Source organism: Wasmannia auropunctata, unplaced genomic scaffold (genome assembly GCF_000956235.1).
Source record: "Wasmannia auropunctata unplaced genomic scaffold, wasmannia.A_1.0 LD336071.1, whole genome shotgun sequence".
Lineage (NCBI taxonomy): Eukaryota > Metazoa > Arthropoda > Insecta > Hymenoptera > Formicidae > Wasmannia > Wasmannia auropunctata.
This window is the reverse complement of record NW_012026819.1, coordinates 751,257-769,228: the sequence shown is the minus strand read 5'-3', so window position 1 is coordinate 769,228 and position 17,972 is coordinate 751,257. Positions and strand designations below refer to the sequence as shown.

At 33.7% G+C, this 17,972-nt stretch overlaps 2 protein-coding genes across 2 annotated transcripts in view; one reads left to right on the top strand and one right to left on the bottom strand.

The window, feature by feature from the left end:
• LOC105449872 overlaps positions 1 to 5,951 on the top strand; it is a 21,684-nt gene extending 15,733 nt beyond the window's left edge. The window contains exons 2-6 of the mRNA XM_011689309.1: positions 1,899 to 1,939; positions 4,019 to 4,221; positions 4,447 to 4,618; positions 4,762 to 4,911; positions 5,072 to 5,951. Of these exons, the coding sequence (XP_011687611.1) occupies positions 1,899 to 1,939; positions 4,019 to 4,221; positions 4,447 to 4,618; positions 4,762 to 4,911; positions 5,072 to 5,226 (721 nt within the window). The 3' untranslated portion in view covers positions 5,227 to 5,951. The remainder of the gene's footprint in view (positions 1 to 1,898; positions 1,940 to 4,018; positions 4,222 to 4,446; positions 4,619 to 4,761; positions 4,912 to 5,071) is intronic.
• Positions 5,952 to 7,191: 1,240 nt separating this feature from the next.
• LOC105449969 lies at positions 7,192 to 17,893 on the bottom strand. Its single transcript, XM_011689458.1, has 10 exons — positions 16,646 to 17,893; positions 16,156 to 16,428; positions 15,710 to 15,982; positions 15,457 to 15,583; positions 15,218 to 15,370; positions 14,314 to 14,432; positions 11,323 to 11,617; positions 8,372 to 8,752; positions 7,970 to 8,119; positions 7,192 to 7,879 (listed from the first exon to the last, which is right to left on the bottom strand). Exons 1-10 carry the CDS (start codon positions 17,486 to 17,488, stop codon positions 7,731 to 7,733), a joined length of 2,763 nt encoding a protein of 920 aa, XP_011687760.1. The 5' UTR covers positions 17,489 to 17,893; the 3' UTR covers positions 7,192 to 7,730.
• Between the last annotated feature and the right edge of the window lie 79 nt (positions 17,894 to 17,972).

Below are 17,972 nucleotides of genomic sequence, written 5' to 3'. Positions count from 1 at the left end.
GGGCTTTCAAGCTCTTTTTTTTATAGATGCGACGGAATTATCAAAATTCACATACCGCGAAGAGAATCTATTTGTTTATAAGTTCAAAATTTTCAAAAAATTCTAAAAGTTGTTTAAAATAAAAAAAAATGCATTTCACTGATTTCATACGATACTTCCAACATTCATGTATAAAAAATTCGGGACCAATGAGAAAATCTTCGTTTAGCATTGGCAATATTGAAAAGGTAAGGGTGAATTCTCCATTAACAAATAAATTGTGCAAAAACTAATGAACGGACGGGGCGCGGGTTTTGCACACTAATTAAATATACCTTAAACTATCCAATCCCGGATTTTCATCAACGACAGTTTTTAATATCAATTATAGCTACTCAAAAAATGACCCTGTTTTTCTCTAGTTTTTGCAATTTTGCAACGTAAATATTGTATGCGCACAATTTTAACTACCTGTATCTTCTAGAGAATTTCATAACAAATAAAAAAAGTCCTATACATTTTTGTCCTCAGAGTGTTAATAACGTAGTTAATTCGAGAAATATCAAGAAAAATAGACCATTTTTGGCATTTTCAGTACATTTACCCTTTCCATAAATTTTCCATAGGATTTCACGCGTACGCATATCGATTTTCTCATTTTATGTGTTATGAGGAAGTGATTTCTGCAAAAAAATAATCTACTTCACGTCACATCCAAAACTGTCCACTTTCACTGCTCCACCGACTGGACTATACTAAAACTTCATAAAGTTGTTCCGTTCTTTTATTTTTAAGAAATATCAGTCGTGCAATTTATTAATCTTTTTTTACTTAAGCACATTTTAAATGCTTATTTTATATTATCGCGTATTCCGCCCTCTAGAGTAAACGCCTGAATATACGAGGTTTAATGCTACTAAAGTAATTTATTACTTCGTCTCCACATATTTACTTTTTTTAAAATAAAGTTATAAAACTATAGAAATTTTTTAGACATTTTATTGTCTTAAAATCATTGCAAAAATTAATAAAAATGTAATAGCTGTTATAAATCTTGCGTAATACAATAACAACAATATAATTAATTATTCAGTAATCTATACAAGCTGATAAACAATTTCTTGTTAGAAATGTATGCAAAATGTTTCAATCAATTTGCCCCATTTTCTAATAATAGATTCCTTTTATCTAAAGATCTTAATAATAAAATAAAATCATTTTTTTAAAGGGAAAATCTTGAAAATTAGTTAAAGAATTCAAATTTCGTTCAAACAAAGCAACGAAGCAGATTCTAATTTTAAATGTGACGTAATTCTGTATGCAGTGATATCGAAACCACTTCTTAACTGTTTCACTTATCTTTCTAACTAATTCATTTGCTATGTTCGCTAATAATATTAGCAAAAACAGAAATATTATATACGCGTAATACTGGTAACGCAAGTGTTGCATAATATTGACTCTACAACGCGAAGCGTATTAAAATCTCGAGGTTGTTGCATATCAAATATATTAAAAACGATTAATATTCTTCGTGTAACAAAATAAAACTATTCTATATTAATCGATGAATTGATTTTTTTTTTTAAGGCAGCTTTATTGCATAACGTCTCTATCGTGCTTGAATTAATATGCAAGCTTTTTCAACAATCTGATTACTTAATTTCAATTTAAAAATTATTACAATCTCAATATTTTAGTTATAACACTTATAACAGTTTCGAATCGGAAACTGAATTATGCTGATAGAAACGTTCCATAAGTGACGCGATATGTTTGGAATACGCTTTATATTAAGAACGCCAATCTATAAATAGCAATCCGTATTTAGAAACGAAAACCGATCATCCTTCAGGAATTTTAGCTTATCAATATTAATAACTGAAACTATTGTGTCGATTAATGATCTTTTATTTCAGTGTGGCCTACGCACTCCTCGCTGTGGCCTTCGCCGAGATACGTGAGTAACGTTATAGATTTTAAAGCTTATATGCCACATGGGTACTGCGCTCGGTTGTTTACATATGTTTTTATAATTGAAATAATACTATTGCATAATTGAAATTAAAAGATAGATATATTGAAATTAGAAAATTGATACATCAAGTAATACTGCAAATATAGGAGTACATGTGTTACACGTGTTTGTGTGGTACTAAACAAGATTTTTTATTTTCAAAATAATCTTAAGATGATGTTGCATTTGTAACTAAGATAAGAAATATTCCATTCGTGCGAATATTTGATGCTTTGAAACAATTTTATAAAATTTACATAGATAAAAAATAATTTAAAACAGCAATCTTCAATATGATTAATTGAAGAAGCAAAGAATTACATACAGTCCACGCAATCAAAGTAGAAGTTAATTTGTTTTTGTAAAAAAATTTCCTGTTGCATATTCACTGTTGCATATTTAGTATCGTTCGTATTTATTCGCGAGCGAGTATCGTGAACGGAAATGAATGCCACGTGTTCAATTGATCTTGAACTAATATAATGTAATTGTAGCTGCTCATAAATTAATAATGCAGTTAAAAATAAGATTAAGGACAGTTGTCACGATTGCATGTATAATCATACACTAACATTAAGAAAACGCAAAGTAAAAAACAAAAAAGAGAGAGAGAGAGAAAGAGACAAAGATTTCAGAAGATTATTTTAAATTTAATGTATTTAAAAATTGTAATTTATATCATGTATATTCTATTATAACAAATACATTTTTACGTTTTCGTATATTATATCCTTATATTGTATTTTAGTAAATTACTAATCAACATTAATAAATCGTAAAATAAAATTAAATTTTTATTTTACAATTTCATGTTTGTGTATATAAAAGTGATTTATCTTTTACTTCTAACAAAATGACTAAACACTTTTAATAACAAATACTAACAGAAAACTCTTGATTAATAGTAACTAAGCTTCTATTTTTATTTAGGATATGATAAATGTATACCAATGCTCTTTTAAAAATGACTTCATCCTTCCACATATCAAAGTGTATTAATAGATTTAAAAAGAAATTACATAACAATTTATAAAACAAAAAAAAATAATTTAGACGGGTGATTAAATGTCTCACAATGACCATCAATCTTTGCTAAAGTAAGATTACATGATAAAATAGATCAAACTCACGATTATTAACATTAATATCTCACTCATTTACATTTGCATCGCATTGCAATAATAAAATCACAGGTTTTTGTATATATATATATGTATATAAACTGCGCATCACAGTTCTTGTTCTTGAACTCGTTGCAGCCGGCAATGCCTTTCAAGGCAAACAATATTCAATATATCTACGTGGAAGTATCTAAATCAAGATTAAATTGTAGTACATTTTTTACTCATATTTCCTCTTTCCGTCTAATTATAAGTGTAAATTTTTTACATTAGATAAACGGTGCGCACCTCAATTCTACCTCAACTCTATTCAGACACGTTTTTAATTCCTGAAAACTGATATTACTGAAAACAGCATGTATACTAATAAATAATAAACAGTTAAAAATTCTAGTGTAACTAATAACAATGATTGTGTATTTAATCAAATCCGTGTGGACCCAAATATAAATTTATCTAAAACAGCAATTTTCTAAATATCTCAAATAGCAGCTTTCGAAGCGACGAGCGATTAATTGAATAAGGCTGAGAATTCAATGTAATATATGTCAATAAAATAAAAAAATAGACGTCAATTTACTTGTAAAAAAAATATTTTATATTCTCTGTTATATATTCACGTGAATGTTTACATTTATCCGCAAATGAGTATCATGAACAAAACTGAAAGTCATATATGTATAATATATTCGATCAATCTTGAACTAATCTATAATTAATTGTAACTATAAGTTAATACTGCAATTAAAAGTAAGATTAAAGACAACTGTTAGGATTGCATATATATCTCGTTCTTCATCTCCGTATGAATGTATATTATTCATAAAATTTCCAAATTATTGAAATAATTTTGTATTTTAGAGAAGATTCCGAAATCAAATTTGTTTTGTGTTTTTCACAGCATCATACATAAAAGTATGTAATCGGAAGGATCCAGATATAAATAACTGTGTACTAAATTCAATTGATCAACTGCGAGGCAAATTGAAAACTGGAATTCCGGAATTAGAGGTTCCAGCAATTGAGCCGCTTGTATTGAAGCACGTGCGATTATTGAGAGGTCCTCAAGCTGCAAGGCTTGATGTTAACCTTACAAACATACACGTAACGTATATCAATGCTTATGCTTTTTTATGATTTACAGCATAATTTACAATGTGTGCGTATGTGTAAATATAATCAAAGACGTGGGATGAAAAAATGATGTTATATTATCTTTCTGTAAATTATAAATAATGACATAATTTATTCAACAAACATATAAGCGCATGTATATATGTATAATATTTTTTAATAAAAATTATATTCGTTATTTAATTATATATTCAGATATTTGGACCGTCTACGTTTAAAATCCGAGATTTCAAAATCGACCCGGAAAATGTGTTTATCACTTTCAAAGTCGGCTTTCAAAAGCTCGACTTCCGGGGAAAATATAAAATAAACGCACACATTCTTTTACTCAATCTGATTGGAGAGGGAGGCCTCACTGGATCTTTTCGTAAGTCCTACATTTATTTACAAATCTTTCACGGTTTCTATGTTAAAATATAATGAGCAAACTATTGGCGTGCTCGCAGAAAACAATAATGAGAAAATTTTACAAAAATATATGTCTCTAATTAATAGTTATATATTTTACAGTTGGGTATGATTGCGACTGTTTATTAAAGTCTCACAAAGTCGTTAGAAATAACAACACATATGTACACTTTGAAAAGATGAAATTTGACATCAAGATAAGCAAGACTCTGCTCAACCTTGACAATCTATTTGGCGGCGATCCTATTCTCGGTATGTCACTTACGAAATTTTTAAAATGCATGTTACAGAGTATTATGTCATTATAAGAATATGGTATAATACTCTATAATACATCTTTATCACGAGAAATTTGTAGCAAGTACAGGCGTCATATTTTCATTACAACTGACTTTGCTTTCTTTTAAATCAGGACCAGCGAGTAACGAGGTTTTGAACGCGAACAGCAATTTCTTATTAGACGAGATAAAACCGGTATTGGAAGAATCCTTGTCAGATCTCTTCACGAGGATTGCAAATAAGATCACCGACAGGTTCACATACGATGATTTGTTCCCGAATAATTAATTTTTATTCTGGGAATTTATATTATACATTATTTATAGTTCGATAGATTAATACGATTCTTCTGTTTTTGAAATCGCGAAACTTCCAACCTCATTCGATAAGAATTTTGATGGAATTGTCGTATTTTTGTATAGTTCTTTTTCTTTAAGCGATATTGCATATCTCATAGCACATAGATATGTAACTAATATAATGTACAAACACATATTGCATTTAATCTTTGATGTTAACACGTCGATTGCAGTGCTGAAATTATGACAAGAAAACTTTTGCTGATCTATCTATTAGAAAAATCATGCACTAACATCTTCTCAACACAGTCGATGATGATTAGGAAAACTGCACACATAATTTATAATCCACAATTTTTACAAAAAAATTATTCATAATCCACATTTCTAAAAAGATATTTTAGATATTTAATTTTTAATTTGTTAATTCAATGTTGAAAATAAATAACTTAAAATAATTAAACTTTTTTATTAGGTATAGATTGCATTGCATTAAAAGCGTTGTGATTATGTTATATAATATTTTGTTAGTATTTAATATAGAAAAAGTGTCGAGATCTCCAAAGATTTCGGAAACAAAGTTTTATCAACAGAATGTTTTATAAAATAAAATTTCACAGTTTTAGGAGAAATGTAAATACTTTATAACTTTTATAATATACATTTCTTATAAGACATTAATATTTTTTCATATTTTTACACATACTTACAAATTAATTCTTCAGCTAAAGTTAATTACAAAACTTTTTATATATTTCGAACAATTCTCTCAAAAATACAATACAAAAAAAATAAATTGTCCAATATACGACCTTTTTTCGACACTTTTTCGCATTTTATATATAAGGTGGTTTATTTATAAAAATGAAAATATAAATATAATAAAGATATAAATATCTCGAAAAATATAGAAAATATGGAAAATTGTTTTAGATATCTAAACGTTATACGATATGAAGGGGGGCTAATACAAAATATTTCGTAAACTATTAATTTGTTGATAATTGTACTTTTACTACTTTTTACGTACAGAATGAAATAAATTGATTAGTTTAAAGAAAACACACAGCTCTTTTTCAAAATAAATATGTAGTTGCATATACAAATTGCATATTTTTTTAAAAAGCAACTGTGTATTTTCTTTACATCAATAAATTCAACTCATTATTCTGTGCATAAAAGTATTAAAGTATAATTATCAAGAAATCAATAGTTTACGAGATATTTCATATTTTACATCCTCCCTTCAAATCGTATAACTTTTGTCTAAAACAATTTTCCGTGTCTTCTACATTTTACAAAATATTTATATTTTTCATAAATATACCGTCCTGTATAATCAGTATTTGAAAGTATTTTTAAAAAAAGGTAAATTTGTGAAAAATATTTTATTTTTATAAAAAAAATGAAAATATGAAAAAGTTAAAATTTATGTTGACTGAAAAAGCGATAAATCATAACGCAATAATACACATAAGTAGCTTTAATTGAATAATAACACTTTATTAAATTTTTATATGTATCAAAATTACGTAATGAAATACAAGACAAGCAAAAACTTTAAAATAGTCACAGCATATAAGTTTTTCCCAGAGTTATTAAATCTGATTCTATATCTTTTGATTACGGTAATCACTTTGTTGTTCACTCTACATGAGCGTGAGCAATGGTTTAATAAAACGAATGAATAAAGTAAAAGATGAATCATAACAATAATTAGTTTTACATAACAAATTGGTATCTTCTTGAATTAATATTGACGATATCGTTAATATCGTACTTGTAAAACTATAACTTTTCAAAACATTTACTTTTATTATATTTGTCTTTTCAAAAATAGAGAGAAAGAGAGAGAGAGAGAGAGAGAGAGAGAGAGAGAGAGAGAATTATGAAAGTTGGGAATTATGTTTAAACTAATATAGAAACAAAATTTTATTCTTATAAAAATCGAAAGTGTTTTATACTTGCGATTTAATTGGCTTTGAATGAACGAACGTTAAAACACTTACTTATAATTACAATATTCCTTTTATTGATCATATACAATATATAATCTTTATGTGCAGGATAGTTTTAACTATCATCTAATAAAATTGGATAACAAGCAAATATGTAAAAACAATTTGTCAAATAAACAAGAAACGTCAGCTAATTAACTTATATACATTGTCATATTTTCTTATAATCCTGCTCTACAAAAGAATAAACATTTCAAGGCTTTCCAAATACATAAAATGTAAGTGCAAGAACGTCTCTTTGACAACTGCACAACGTGATTAATTAATCAAATTTTCTTTGGGCACAAAACAACGCTACGTACCTCACCGACTGGCCGGTGAAAATTATCACGATGCGCGATAAAGAAATAGACAAAAACTAAATCAAATCGGCTAATCCTCATGGCTACTATTCGTTTTTCTCTATCCTTTCCTTTTTTACGAAAGGCCATTTACGAAAAACAATCGACCCGAACGAAACTCGATCACTTAAGAATTAGGGGACGAGTTCTTGTTTGGTGAGAACACTGAGTGCTCGAGTGGCTAGAGCTTTGCTCACGGTCGCGGCTGTATCCTCGATAATTGGACTGGCTATATCCAAGACTAGGCGGGGATTCGAGTTGAAGAACGTCGCGGCGGCGTCGGCTAAAATACAGGAGTATTGTATTGAATATGTATACCTCTTACGCAACTTACTGTTGAACGTTAAAATTTTAGACACGACTTAATCCGTACCGGTTAGCGTGTGTGTAGGTGGTGATTTTAATGTAATCTTTCCATTACCAACACGGATTTTAGCAACTAACTTGTCAATCTCGAGCCTTTGCACGCCGTTTTTATCAATAGTTTCCTTGGCTTGCGCGTTTACTTGGGCCTCAGTGTCAGCTGGAATAAAAAAATGACTATAAAGAACGATTTTTTTAAAAGATTGTAACACATTAAATAACTGGCATCCAATTATTTTTATATCGCAATATCGGTTATTACTTTAATCATCCAAACTGTATTTATAAGATAGTTAAATATTAAACGCAACAAACTTTTTACATATTATATGTATACTTATATTTACAATATATATATTAAAATATTTATATCATTGATCATTATATTCCCAATTTTGTTTTAGGAACTTACTGAAATTTCCTTTAAAGTTACCAGCACCGTTTAGAGGCAGCAACAACAGTCTTCCCTGAACGTCATAATCGCCGACTACATACATATGAGGCATTCGAGCCTTGATGGAAATCGTTAAGTCATTGGGATTCGCTTTGAGATCCTGCACGATGTAATTCGTGCCGCCGTAAACGCGAATCTGGCTCATGTTAGCCTTGATTTTCAAGGATTCTAGGTTTCTATCTATAGTCAAGGATGGCAGAAACAAAGGATCTAAAGCTGGTAGTTTCAAAGAAGGTACTCCCTTAGCGAGATACGGAGTGAGCGCTTGTAACTGCGTTAAAACGCACTTGTTGTATTCCGACGGGTTGTTTGTACGTGGGCATGACGTTACTCCGGGAGCTGAAAACATCGACTGCATATTAATGCTGATAAGTATAATAATGTAGTATAAAAAAAATTATCTATTTATATTAATAATTTGTTGCAGTAAAGAGTTAGGCATCAAATTGATAGGAGAAATTAGTCTATTAATTTTATGTATTATACTTTCTCCAATCTGCAAACTTTAAGAATAGCGAAATTAAAATTAATATTTATAAAAAATGTTACAATTATATATACTTTTTTTAAAGATTATTTGGACATCTACATGCATATTTCAAATCCACCTGTTTTATATATTTAAATCGACTTAAAATTTATTTCAAATAAATTTTTATATTTGTCTTTTTCATAGATAAAGAGATGGTTACGATATATAAAATCGCGTATAAAATATAAAGGGATTAATATAAAAGTTATATTTAAAACATTTGAGATATAAAATAGAAAGTATATTTCGTATTTTTAATTCTTCGTAAACTGCACACGATTAAAACGTATGTAGTTAAGGAAACGGCATTCATTGATAAAGATAAAACACATTATTAAATTGTTTCCAATTACGCACATTCCTTTGCTTAGAAGTTATTAAAAAATCTTTGATTTAATTTTACAAAACTAATATATATTATATGCAACAGCTCAATAACAGCGTTACGCAGAGTTAAACTGGGCTACAGATTTTTGCAGGTTTGCAGGTTGCAGAGTTTTTCATTGTGCTTGTTTCCAAGATGCCGTATTGTTGTGAAAGATAGTCATTAGGCGCCTTTAAATGAGCAAACGCAGGCATTGCACCCTGTTGCAACGTCGGTTGAGCGAACGCGATAATGGTATAAGAACTCGGCGATGACTAAGTGAGCGGCTTTTTTCCGGCCAATCGGTCAGGCCTAAAATCGAAAGTGCACGGTAGAAAGTGAAATTACGAAGCCGGCGGGCGAATGAGTATTTCCCTTTTTATTAGTGCTTAATATGTGATAAATTCGCGTAGGTTCACGTGAGTAAGCGTCGAAAGAAAGCACGCGTGAGCAATCGAAAAAGGATCTACAAGCGAATAGATCACTATTTTTGAATAATACATGTAGAAAAAAAGTCAGTTGTAAAAATTCGAAAAAATTTAATGTAAAATTGTCTTAATTTTGAGAAAAAAGAAACAAATTATATATCTCTTATTATTTCTCTAATAAATGTAGACTTATATTAATTCTTAATTGAATTTGATATATGCGCGCGTTATAAAATATGAAATTCTTTTTAATAAAAATCCTACACTTTTTATATTCGACGAGTTAATTATATCGCTGTGCTTCGTTGATTGCGTTCAATAAATATTAATTCTATTTCTTTTTCCGATGTTACAAATTGCGAATTGGAAGAACATTAATTCGCGAAGGAGTTCGTGGATTGTTTGTAAAACTACGAGAGAACGTTCGTGTTCTTGGGACGCTCAGTTCGAAAGATGTTAATGATAGTCATAAACTCTGGTGGACAAGAAAAAAGTGAAATAACAACGTCGCGTTTCTCTCGCCAAGAACAAGAACGTGTTTGCGATTGTATCGCTTTACACGCGCGAGTTTGAGCGGTGACAAGAAAGCCATTATACACGAGTAAAAGTGCAAAATTAAATTGCAGATTACATTGTCCCGCGTACGCCGGTAACGTAAAAGTAAACGACAGTATCGTTCCACGTAGCGAGCATACCCGTTCGATTTTTCCTCGATAACGTGCTTCTTCCGGGTTTTCTATTGATTTCTCAATGACGGCCCGGCACACTTTTATGAATCATACGTACGCCGCGCATGTAAGTACATTACATGAGGAAATTGCGAAAGAAGAAGAGATAATTGTGCATACAAGATGCGTCAACACTTGGCGCGTAAACTCCTACTTCCGATGAGACAAATGCATCTGCAGTACACCTGGACATTTATGTCATTTATAGGCACTTTATCTAAATTAGTTACTCGTATACAATATCACTCTTAAAACAACTACAAAAAAAGGTGTTTGTGATCAAGACTATGTGTCATATATCGATCATACCTGTTCCGTTAAAACAAGTTTATTTGTTATTAAAACAGTGACTTAGTAGTTTACGATCACACGTGTGTCTTATACATGATACGCATGTATAAGATGTAGTCTCAGATTCTTTTTTAATTGCGTTTATTAGATATAATTGTAGAGAGATCTTGTTTAAGTCAGTGATATCTGAATAAATGCTTTCTTGCAACGTGGTTTAATTACTGCAGCAATCTTATTTTTTTGCGTAATACGCTGCATGAGTCGTAAAATCTCGCTCTGCAAAAACTCTCGAATTACGAACATTTGAATTAACTGACTGATTTCTCAAAATGAAACAATTAAAAACACATTTACCTCTCATGTAAACGAGATGCCAATGAATGGTGAAATTGAGAAAAGGAGGATAATTTTATATAAAAATAAAACAAGTATGTATAGCCAATGAATTATTTGACCAATTTTTTGTCTCGGTATTCTCTATTCTATATATATATATATATATTATACGTAAAGTAATAATTGTTCTTTTAACAGAAGACGACAACGAGACGTTGAAAGAAACTTACGCAGCTGCGACACGGCGCTCCCGGCACACACGGCGAACAGTACGAGCCCGATCAACATCATCCTGCCGATGATTCTGCGTGCGTGACCGCGGCGTATTTCGGCTGTATTTTCTATTGTCACAAGAAGATTGCGCGCGTGCTCGCAATTAGCTACGACAGTATCGAAAATGCGTACGATGGCCCCGTGGCGCGGGTATATATAAAGTAAAGCGCACTTTCTCCGGCTATATGCTACCCCACTCGGGCGGCAATGTCGAAGGCGCGATGGTGAATTTATCACGGTAGAATGCCTCCTCTTAACTCAGTCAGGGCCGTAGCCAAGCTTGACACACGCGTACACACATGACATGCACGTGCACGTGACCATCGTACACGCGGTTTGCACGCATCCGCCGGAATTACGGGAGTACCCCGAGCATTGCAATCTCGCGACATTTGCGCGTGACGACGACGCGGGGACGCGCGCGCGGTCCTTTACACGATGCCCAAGGATGAAGACAAGGCGCGGTCCGCGCGGCGGTTTACGCGTCGCGGTTCTAAGGCGGGATCATTGGCTTTCGAAATGCCGTCGTTGCTACGGCAATTCGCCTGTCATTTCTTTATTCTGCATACGCATGACTGACAGCATCCATGCGAAGGAAACTTCGCGATGTAATGCGCGGAATTATTTCAATCTGAGGCGACGAAGCTGTTTTTTATTAGATCAAGAATACCAATCCCCTTTCCGACGGAACTTATCGTTCTTCTTCTCTTAACTGGGGACTATCAACTTCTTGTTTAATGCATCAAGCTTCAATAATAATCGGCATCTCTTTATCAAATATTTAAGAATCGACGACATTTTTATACAATATAATTTTTGTATTTTCATATACAAGATGTTGAAGAAAGAGTTCAAGACTTAGGGGATCATGAATAATTCTCAAACCTAAAAGATGTTTAGTCGTTATTATACCTAAAATGCTCTTTATATCTTGAATCGTTTTATATTTTTAACATTCTACGCAATTATGAAATATTGCGCATATTTATAAATGCGCATTTTATCTATTTGACCATCGTTTCAGTTAGTTAAATTCATTTGCAAGCAAAATTTATTCTATTCGGTAAATGCTGAGCAATTCGATATAATACTGTCGGTTGTGCAGCAACGTATCAATATATAATTATCCGATATCTTTAGTTTTGCATAAAATTGCATTAAAGTATAGGAAAATCCTGCTTACGTCCGCATTGTTAGACACGAAAGCATAGCGAGTAAACCAATCTGAATTACGTAACTGAATTACATACAGATGCATAATAATATGGGGTAATATATGTATGTGGTAAGCATTACATATGTATAATAAGATTAGAGTTACAACCCAATACGAAAGACAGGTACAAAGTTACATACGAAGATTACGATACCGATGCTGGAAAATGTCAACAAGGACTTTCAGGTCGTAGGCCAGGGCTGCGATCTGCGGGCACACGTCCTTTATGGAACACGAAGAAGTTACTCAATTGTCGTACCATAAAATTTCCCTGAGATCTTTCTCTCTCTCTCTCTCTCTCTCTCCAGTTTGCTGTCGGCAACTGTTTATACTCCCAATCGGATTGACTTACAATTGACTTCAGCGGGCGATTAATTCCTCATTACCTATATATGTACAATCTTGGGACGTGCAAATATGTAGTTGGTAATTTCAACGCACGCGATTGTCGTCGATGAATCGTTCTCCTTTCCGCGTTTCTCGCTAACCATTTGCGTTTTTTTTTTCTCTCATTCCTAGCAATTGCTATAATTGCCAAGGCAGCCAGCTAAGATTCTCGATAATCATCCTCGCGGCTGTGCAAATATACTTATTAAGTCAAATCTTCGTTCCTCCTTTATCTTACCAGCTTGAGTAATGTTTCAAAAATAACTCTTGTTTTGGGAAACAGGCTAATGTAGGTAACAAATGAACAAACAAGAAAGTAAAATAAATGAGAGAGAATGAGAGAGAAACACGAATGCTGAATGATTAAAATCACGGCAAGGTTGAATCAGGCAAGATTGATTGAACCAGATTAGCGATAGTCTTTTTTATTCTTTCATTATTAAGACTATAATAGATTCGCATCAGTTTCTTGTCTTCTGTTTCTAGATAAAACGATTATACATATATGTGCAACACAAGAAAAACTCACATGTGGCCTTGAAGTACAAAATAATTTTCCACACAGCTATTAAAGTCAAGACTCAAGAATGATATTGCTATCTGAGTTTTTTGTCATATGTGACAATTATATGTAAAAAATATTGAATTCTTTTTTAAATGATGTATAATATAGGAAAGAATGTTCAAAAATTCTCTTCGCCTTTGCTGTTACAACTTATTTTATTAACATGTTATTGATTAAGTCAATAAAATTAAAATACCATTTCATAAAATATGATTTCTTTAATTTGATAAATATATCTTTTATACACAATAGATAAATAAATAGGTATTAATAAATAAATTTGCATAAAAAATTGTGCAAATAGTAAATGCATGATAAGCACAATTAGCGTCAATAGCAATTTATAAATATGTAGATGATATCTAAATAAAATATAATAAATTTAAGAAATATAATAAACGTTTTAACCCGTAAAGGCTACGTCTCTTTTGAATGGTTTTGTTTAAAAGTGTTTATCAGTCACGAAGTTTTGAAAACAATTACGTTCTTTTTTTCGAAAATTTAATATTACCAATCGAATGATCAGAAAATTTTATATTTTGAAAAACACACATTTTGCTTTAATTTTGCTTTTCAGAAGATATAAAACTTCAAAAAGGCTTGGTGCAAATTCGCACCCAGGTGTCCTTTACGGGTTAAAATACGGTAAATAAAGTGGCAAGATAAATTTCTAAGTAAGGAAATAAGAGATAAAAAAATAAATTTACATGAAACATGATTGACGAGCAGAAAGACAACGTGGAGTTCTCGATCGCCTCGAGCGACCGAACGGACTGATTAATTGACTGGTAAATCCTTATACATCCTGTAGATCAGCGCGTCGGCCGTTCTCTCGCTGAGCCCCTTGGTCGCGAAGTCGTCGGCGAGCATCGCGGCGACTGCCTCCGCAGCCATTAAACCTGAAGGAGAAGGAGACGATGGAAGAGGAGAAGGAGAAAAGCCAACGAGAGAATGAGAAATTAACCGAGTTAATGTCGCGCGGGATCGTTTCGTTACGAGTCTCGTTCGATTGCGTTCGCAAGAAAGCGAGGACTTTTACTCGAGTGTGCCGGCGTATACCTTACGCGCGGTCGCGATCGGCTCCGACAATCCGCGACCGTTGATTGTCACGACGTTTCGTATATACATAATATAGGTATCCGTATTCCGTTCTCGGTTTCCCCGTATTCCCGAGGCAGAAACAAAACGTGTACGTAACATTTTTTAATGTGGGACACACACGCGAAATCTTCCTCCTCCCTCTATATATGCATATATATACTGCTTATGGTAATTGACAACGGCGCGCAGGATATGACCTGCAGTGCTCGATAAGCAGTACATCGTCATATCGCGGATCGGCTTATTTACGTTACTTTCCAAGAAAGAATTCGGCTTTTCATTCTGCCAAGTAATTACGGAGGAATCGCGTCACGCAAAAGAGACAACACGTGACTGCATAATCAGCAAGACCGGTTTTTATTTTGATAGCAGTTGACAGCTGATCATTTATAATTTATGATTTATGACTATATTTTTCTTCCCTAAAAGTGGGAAGTGCGCTGGCAGCTCATTTATTTCCGGAAAGAAGCAAATATTAAGATTTCCAAAAGAAACAATAAAATTCTATCGCGAGGTCGCAAAAGTCGACGCATCGATATTCCAATCGACGTCGCATCTATATTTAAATTAAGCTCGTACTTACCGTGACTGAGAATAGCTTGCACCGGACCCTCCTCGTTCATACCTTGAAGATTGATTTTCTTATCTTTCACAGACAGCTTCGCTCTAGCACTACGAACTATCAATTCCTCGTTGATCTTCTTCAGTTCCAGCGTAAAGTCGCCCACTACATCGGCTGTTGTAAGGCAAATGGAAATGTATGTATATATATATATAGCTTTTCATCATTGTCAAAGCGCAAACGCGAATGCATTTTCTTACTAAAGTTCCCGGCAAGCAGACCGTTCCCACGTAACGTCTCCTTCCCTACTTTTCCCATGAGCGTGTATTGAGACTTCACGCGAAGCAGCGGGACGCGTATTCTCAAAATCACATTCATCACGTCGTCCTAAAAATGTTTCCAGGCATAAAAGTGAATCATTCTCGTCATTATAGGGAAATTTATTAGTTGAAAAAAGCTTTTTCAAACGATTCGAATTTCTTGCGCGAATCGAGGACGTTTAAATAATCTTACTTCGGATGTCTCTTCGGGATGCGCTCGTTTCGTTCTTTTGGTGTCACTGAAATTCTGAGAGGCGCTATCATTTTTTACGTCCGTTCCGTAATGATATATCAATTGCATCCCTTCCTCGAAGTACCCTTGCTGCTCCTGATAGTTTCTCGCATATCTGATCAGGTCCTTCAACCTTTTGGCTTCCAACGCAGCTTTGACTATGTCGTTTCTCTTTCGTAAGGCTTCACCTTCCGTAAAATTGTAGATAATAAATTTTGTATTCTCCCGAATATTCTGTAATGTATAAATTTGTATATATATATATATATATATATATATATATATAATCAAAACATCTTACAAATTATATAAAAACCTTCAAAAATATTAATACAATTTTATATGATGTTTAGCACAATAATTTAGAAAAGATATCGTAAATTAAGGAAAACAAATCTTATAAACACCTTCATGACGTCCTCGATACCGTATACTCGTCGATTTTCATTGGGATTGGCACCCAGATTACCGAAACGCTTTACGCTGCCATTAGTTTTATCGTCTACCATGTAGACGATGTCGATGTAACCCGATTGTTCCCTCATTCCATTTCTCGGCGATTTAACTTTGCCGGAAGATGCAACGTTCGATCGCCGCGACTGTTCTCTATTATACAACGCAGGCGGTCTTACATCACCCTGATTTTTCAATCTAGTCTCGACTGTTTCCGACGCGGAAACCTGTTTCAGTAAATTTTGTGGTTTGAAAGTGATATTGCTTATTAATTACGTTTTATTAAAATATGTGTAAATTACGTAAAAAATATTATATAACGCGGATATAAATAATATTATGATATATAATTAATATTTTGCTATTTATATTATAGGAAAGAATTAATTGATTTAATTAATTTAATTTTAAAATATTATTATATAATAAAATGATTTCTTAAACCTCAGTATCCCGTCCTCCGTAATATCCTACATTGGCACCTTGTTGATCGTATCGTCGGTTGCCTTGATTTTCTCTAAACTGAGAGATCTTTGTATCGTCGACACAATCGATTATGTCTCCACTATTCTGTGGACTTGCGTGATAGCCTTGAAAACCTCTCTGCGCGTAAACAGGCTGAACATAGGCCGGCAGCTTTATAGAACTTTCGGTATTTGAACTTTCAGAATTCTCAAAGTTGCCTGTTGATCTCAAATTGCCTCTATAAAAACCATCGGACGTGACGTCAGGACGGAAAGGAATCCGTTGGTCGTGCTGCCGATTTTGCTCGAACGTCCTGTCGCGTTGATCTTGCTGCAACCGATCGAAGCGAGCATTCTGATATCGCGAGGAGGGCCTTACGTCAGCAGCTCGATTCACAGGTGAAACGACGGCTTCGAAACTCTCCCTGGGCACACTGGGCTCCCTCGCCTTAGTGTGGAACCTGTATCTGACAGAATCCACATCCCTGAGATCGCTGTAGCTCACGTATCCGGCCTCGAGTTCGCTCAGATTGGACTTCGGTCCGCCACGACTTATGTGGATGTTCTCCAAGACCGATCCGTTGAGACCGACGATCTCCAAGTTCCTCAGGATCACTCTGTAATTGGCGTCGCCCTCGGACTGATCGACCTTGATCAGCGGCACTCTCAACGGGTCCAGTCTGCCTATTTTCGCAATGCCTCCGGACACCGTCTTGTTCCAGAGCATCCGGGACATCTCCAGCAACGCGCATCTCGTCAAAGTCGTCGTCGCGGCGAGCACCAGAAGCATCAGAAGGACACCTCGCTGCGTCGATTCACCCATCTCGTCGCAGTCGACGATCTTATGCCAGATTTCGAATTTCAAGAAATCGTCGAATAAAGATGCCGAAAATTTCAGTCGTGTATCCTATTACAGCTGTCGAGTCGAACGGGAGAGGTACCGCGGACTCTTCAATAAGATACGTCGATTTCCCAAATGTAAATCGGTTTGTAAATCAACACCAGTATGATACCGATAACGACAAATATCAATAGAAAGCACACGGCGATCGTGCACATTGGCATGCGATTCAACATACGTTGCGTTCCGTCAGTTTCTTACGCGCGATTTTAGATAACATCTCGAAAGTAAACGATGATTTATTGGGAACTAATAGTCTCTCGAGAAGGACCCCGGCGATCGCGCACAAACGTGGAGGGCTGTGGTCTGCAAGACGGCGACACGACCGCTGGAGGTTTTTATAGTTGGTCATGGAAGGGCATAGAGGATCTGGGCCATGGACCAGTCTTATATGATGCTAGCTAAG

Excerpts from the sequence above, each read along its gene's own strand:
- LOC105449969 (XM_011689458.1), bottom strand. The coding sequence starts at position 17,488 with ATGGGTGAATCGACGCAGCGAGGTGTCCTTCTGATGCTTCTGGTGCTC. Across the intron at positions 14,433-15,217 it reads GCAAGCTATTCTCAGTCACG|GTTTAATGGCTGCGGAGGCA; the intron begins GTAAGTACGAGC and ends CTTCTCCTTCAG. Across the intron at positions 8,753-11,322 it reads GAGCGCCGTGTCGCAGCTGC|CTCCCGGAGTAACGTCATGC; the intron begins GTAAGTTTCTTT and ends CGATGTTTTCAG.